Raw genomic sequence first — 5,303 nt, 5'->3', positions numbered from 1 at the left:
CGTCGGAACGAAGTTACGGAAAGTTAATTAACGAACGGAGACGTAACAAAGTATAATGAAGTCTGACGAAGTCTTGATAGTTGTAAGCATGACCAACTATTTCCATGCCAATATTTACGAATTTCTGGTTTTTAAAATCTTTTTAAGTATTAACTTTATCTACCTATAATTTTGTTGATAATACACATTCACGATGAAACCACCCACTGATTTTAATTGGATTTAATTTGAATTACAATCCTAATTGTAAGCTACCACAATAGACAACGTGCAGAACATGGTCGACTGAAAGAGTAGAATTTCACTCACCCAATAAGTAAAGGTTGCCCCTACAGCCAGCGAGAGTAGTCGGACTGACGAATTTCAACAAAAAATAATGCTTCCTTCGTATTCTTGTCAATTCTCATGTACATTTTGTGCGCATAATATATATTTTTTGTATTTGTAATTACATATGTGTGTGTGTGTGTGTGTGCGACAAAAAATATAATAAATAAGCATAGTTAGTAATAAAACCTTTGATTCATACGACAATGGACATAACCACTAAAAATATGCTAGAACCGCCATTATTTTTAATTCAAAATCCTAGAATCTTGTACTGTCATACTAATTTCATATTCAAACTACTAGCTTAATTATAGAATCTTGTACTGTCAAACTGATTTCATATTCAAACTACTAGCTTAATTATAGAATCTTGTACTGTCATACTAATTACATATTCAAACTACTAGCTTAATTATAGAATCTTGTACTGTCAAACTGATTTCATATTCAAACTACAAGCTCCCCATGGTTAAAAAATAAAAAAATGACTTAAACTACTATATCCGGATACGCTGATGTAGGCCATGTAAAGAAACTACGAGATTATCACTATGCTGTAAAATAGACCTTTTAAGTAAGTTACTAGCTACTTATAAGTTATTTCATGGTAGATTATTTTTTTTCCCAAAAAACTGTCAAGTTTCTACATTGCAAGACCAACCATTTAAATAGAGCAGGATCCGGAATCATCAGGGAATTTTCGCATGGATTTAAACAAATTCTAGGATTGAGATTAGATCTTCCATCCAGTTTCCAAAACTTTTTGGAGTTAAAACTTTACCCAAGTAGGTTAGCAAATCAAGACAACCGTTTAGGTTCCTGAATTACATTAGCTTAGCTCCAGACATACTATTCTAGCACACGCTTTAGAACATTTGATACTTTTAAACGGTAATATGTATGCACTAATGTCACATTAAAGTATCTTAACGTCTTATTACTAAATTAATGTATGTGTATTACAATTTAGAGTAGCCATGGAAATGTATTCCACCTGGAGACGAGACGAGCGTATAACAACGTCTCCACCCTTGATGTCCTGGTACGACTGGATATTTCTAGAAACGGTCTTCTTCATGTGATGAGGTCATTTCGTCAGGGTAACTTGGCGGACGTTACAATTCTTCGGGAGAAAGCTGTCAGTATCAAAGGTAAGGGTTGTTTGATATTATGGGTTTTAATCCAGAGTTTGAGGCCTCTGCGTCCCGATATGACTGGATACATCTGTATAATGGTTTTTAATGATGTCATTTAGTCGTGCCTGATGATGTTACAGTTCCTCACGAGAAAGTTGCCAATATCAAAGATAAGGTTGTCACGATCAGAAGCCTATACGATTACCTAAGTCTAATTATTAATTAGCTAGTAATTTGTTTGATAATTGGTGTTTATCCTACGTTTCGGCTACTAATCTGCTGCTGTCTTCATGAAGGTCCCGAGAAGGACTATTTCTATGTTAATAGTGACTGGGATTCGATCTCAGGTTTTATTGAGTGAGCGTCTCGTACATTAGCTACACGACTGGGGTCTCTCCCATTAGAACGTGAATTAACTAGTTATTTGAATGTTTTCTCTAGAGATAGCCAGGTTTTACTGACTTGTATGCTAGGTTAACTGGGTGTATATTATCAGTTAGATAGATGTACAAGGCCTCTTTTATCTTTTTTTTTTTTCATTTTTGGTTCAGTCCTATTATTTTAGTATTATTCCAATCTATCGTATTCTCTAGCATAATGGCATGATAGGGTATTGCAGATAAATGGTATTACCAATCCTTGTATGTATATTATGATCCTAAATTTTATTTTAGTTGGCCTCTTTGTTTCCCTAATATATTGGAGCGTTTCCGCTCTCCAGGGGCCTGGCATGGCCAGGTGGTTAGGGTGCTCGACTTGCAATCTGCGGGTCGCGGGTTCGAACCCCTATCTCACCAAATATGTTCGTCCTTTCAGTCGTGGGAGCATTATAACGTGACGATCAATTTCGCTATTTATTGGTAAAGAGTAGTCCAAGAGTTGGCGGTGGGTGGTGATGACTAGCTGCCTTCCTTCTAGTTTTACGCTCTTAAATTGGGGACGGCTAGTGCAGATAGCTCTCGTGTAGCTTTGGTCGAAATTCAAACCAAACCTCTCTGCAGTGTATGCGCGTGTTAACTGTGATATTATCGTATTCTAGCTCCTGAATACTGTTTTAATTTTATGTTATATACAACACCAACTTTAAACAGGACATATTTCTTAGCAAAGGATGGTTTACACCTTTCGTTCAAAAGAATCTCTTCCTTACCCTGTAATTTACGATACTTTATCACTAACTATATTATCCATCGCTTACAAACAACCACTGAACAATCCAACCTAGATCCATCAAATACTCCTAGCCATAGATCTTCAACCTACTCTATTCTCCGTATCCAATCTAGAAAGCCTCCTCAATCCATAGAGCATACCTCTGTACGCTACATGTCCAATACATTTCCAAACCTCATTTCTATCACAGTTTCTCCCGGAACTAGATATGCCCATTCTTTTAAATGTTGCACTTATGTGGGAGTTACGGCTTTTACTCCTGTTTCTAGAAACTTCTCCCTAAGCTCTAAACCTGACACACAACCCAATAATCCCGCCCCATTCACAAACTCTGATACTACCGTGAGTCACACTTCTACACCTACAAAGCTCTTTTCTACCATTACGTCCCCTTCTCCTAAATGTAGTAGTTATAGAGACTTTTTTTCTTCCATACGCAGAATCTTCTACAACCTTTGAAAGAAATCTTCATCCTTCACCCGATAACCTTTCACAACACCCTAAACCTGACGACTTTCTAAATCTAACAGGCCCCGAACCTTCTCCCTGTCACAAAGCAAAACCATGTATTCTCCTTGAAATAAACGCTTCCTCCAAAACAGCTGCCCAAGTGCACTCTGATCTAAAATCTAACAAGACTTTCATACAACTCAGAAAACTGAATGAAAAAAGACTGAGGTACATGCACCATGCTGATGTGCTAGAACAGCATTTACATAATCAAACTATACCTAAATCCTTTAATCTAAATCCACCAATAGCCATTGGAGCCAATGACAAACTGTTTTGTTCGCAATGGAAGAAAATCCTTCATTCCACCTCACTTACGAAACTCACACAAGACTTTTGAAAATCCACAATAGACAATCTAGTAAAGAACATTGCTGCTATAAATTCAGAGGACACAATTTGTCCTATTGAACAACAGAACTTTGATGCATTTATTAACAAAATAAAGAATACTTTTTAAATTGACGCGAAAAACAACAATAAAAAAATATATCATGATCTTTCACATAAGAATAAAGGTTTCTCCCATCTAAACCGTAATGTCTGTTTACAACAAAATACCAACTTTAAACAGACTCATACTAATACTATCTGCGAGTCACTGATTAATAACTCCAACAATGTAAACACGTACATTGAGCTGTCTCCCGAAATATGTTCTACTTCTGACTCCACTAACTTAGTCACTTCTGCATCCGATAGGCCCAAACCCAAGAACACTTCCAATGTCTCCAATCTGTCCTATAAAATAGTAACTGAAACTCAACGTAAACTTCTCAATAAAGGTCTTAATTGTTTTCGTACCTCCAGCTTTGAAGTTATTTCCGACCTACAAGGATGTTAAGTACTTAGAGTTAGATTGTGGATATCGAATATTAATCTTTGTCATGGTTAGTAGCCTACAGGAGCTACTTAGTCTGATTCATAATACGTATTTTGTTTATTACTACACAATAATTACTAACTATTTTATATCTGTGTTTCGTCTGCTAATTTGCTGCCATCTTCAGGGAATTCCTAAGAAGGAGTGGACTCCGAATATTTTTGATACAAAGACTTGTGTACTATCCATTTGTCTGGATTCCTCCCTATTAGGATTTGATACAATTAACTTATTTGGATGCGTTCAAGAGAGGTATATAATTTCTACTGATTTCTATGTTACGTTAACTGTTTTCAGTGTGTAGTTCATATCCCATTATCACCAGGATATTCTACATTGAAGTTAAAAATACAGAGAGATGAAACTTAAGACATTACATCTGAGCATCTAGCCTATATATTCAACATATTGGCTATGTAAAAGTCAAGTCAGGTCCATGACCATTCCGATCGTTGGGGCACCTTTGATTTCCCTGCTCTCCTCCATTCTACATATTCAATCGCTGAGTCCTCTACTTTATGTCTGTCATCCACTTTGTTTTGGTTTGTCCTATAGGATAGTATTAGCGAGGGTGCCTGGTTTTCTTGCCAAGCTGTAGTTTACTTCTTCTCATAGTTTTTGTTAACGGTTCACAGGTGCCAGTTATTTGTACAATGTCCTTTCTAACTGACTTGTTTGTTCTGTGCGTGTTATACGGAATGCGCAAAAGTCTTCCGAGTCGTCTCATTTCGAAAGTTTTTACTCTATTTTCCAATATGTCTTTAAGGATACATGCGTGACGTCCTTATAGTGTTGTCAAGGTAACTACAGCACGGAAAAGATGAAATTTTGTTTTTAATGTGATGTCCTTACTTATACAGATTTCCTTGAGTTTCGTAAGTTGTCCTGTGGCTGGTTATTACTTCCTTTTTTTTTATATTGTGTATTCTCTGATGTCCGTTTCAAGATATTTAAAACTGCTGGCTTTCTAATATCCTTCACCAGCTTTGATATCCTGCAGTGTTGCACGATCAATGCTAATGCTAAAAGTACTCATCACGTTATTCTTATCTTCATACCATATTCTTAGCTATATCAAAAAACTTCGTTAAAATTCAATATTTGCTTCTATTTCATTCTGAAAGTATTAATGTCCCGCTTGTTAACTGTCAACGTCTGTTTCTACTCGCCCTGTAGAGGTTTCCACAGATACAAGTATTATTCTTATTTGACCCCCCCCCCCACACACTCACACCCACATTCCCACGCCCCCCCCCCGTTTCAACGAACGT

The 5,303-nt window shown here is 36.6% G+C and overlaps 1 protein-coding gene across 1 annotated transcript in view; it reads left to right on the top strand.

Moving 5' to 3' along the window:
- The window catches only part of LOC106462240 (tyrosine 3-monooxygenase-like), a 91,728-nt gene that overhangs the window by 59,617 nt on the left and 26,808 nt on the right, over positions 1 to 5,303 (top strand). Inside the window, exon 4 of the mRNA XM_022389436.1 lies at positions 1,301 to 1,481. Coding sequence (XP_022245144.1) covers positions 1,301 to 1,481 — 181 coding nt within the window. The remainder of the gene's footprint in view (positions 1 to 1,300; positions 1,482 to 5,303) is intronic.

Source organism: Limulus polyphemus, unplaced genomic scaffold, assembly GCF_000517525.1.
Source record: "Limulus polyphemus unplaced genomic scaffold, Limulus_polyphemus-2.1.2 Scaffold1124, whole genome shotgun sequence".
NCBI lineage: Eukaryota > Metazoa > Arthropoda > Merostomata > Xiphosura > Limulidae > Limulus > Limulus polyphemus.
The sequence above is the reverse complement of the archived record's forward strand: the minus strand, read 5'-3'. Positions and strand labels throughout refer to the sequence as shown.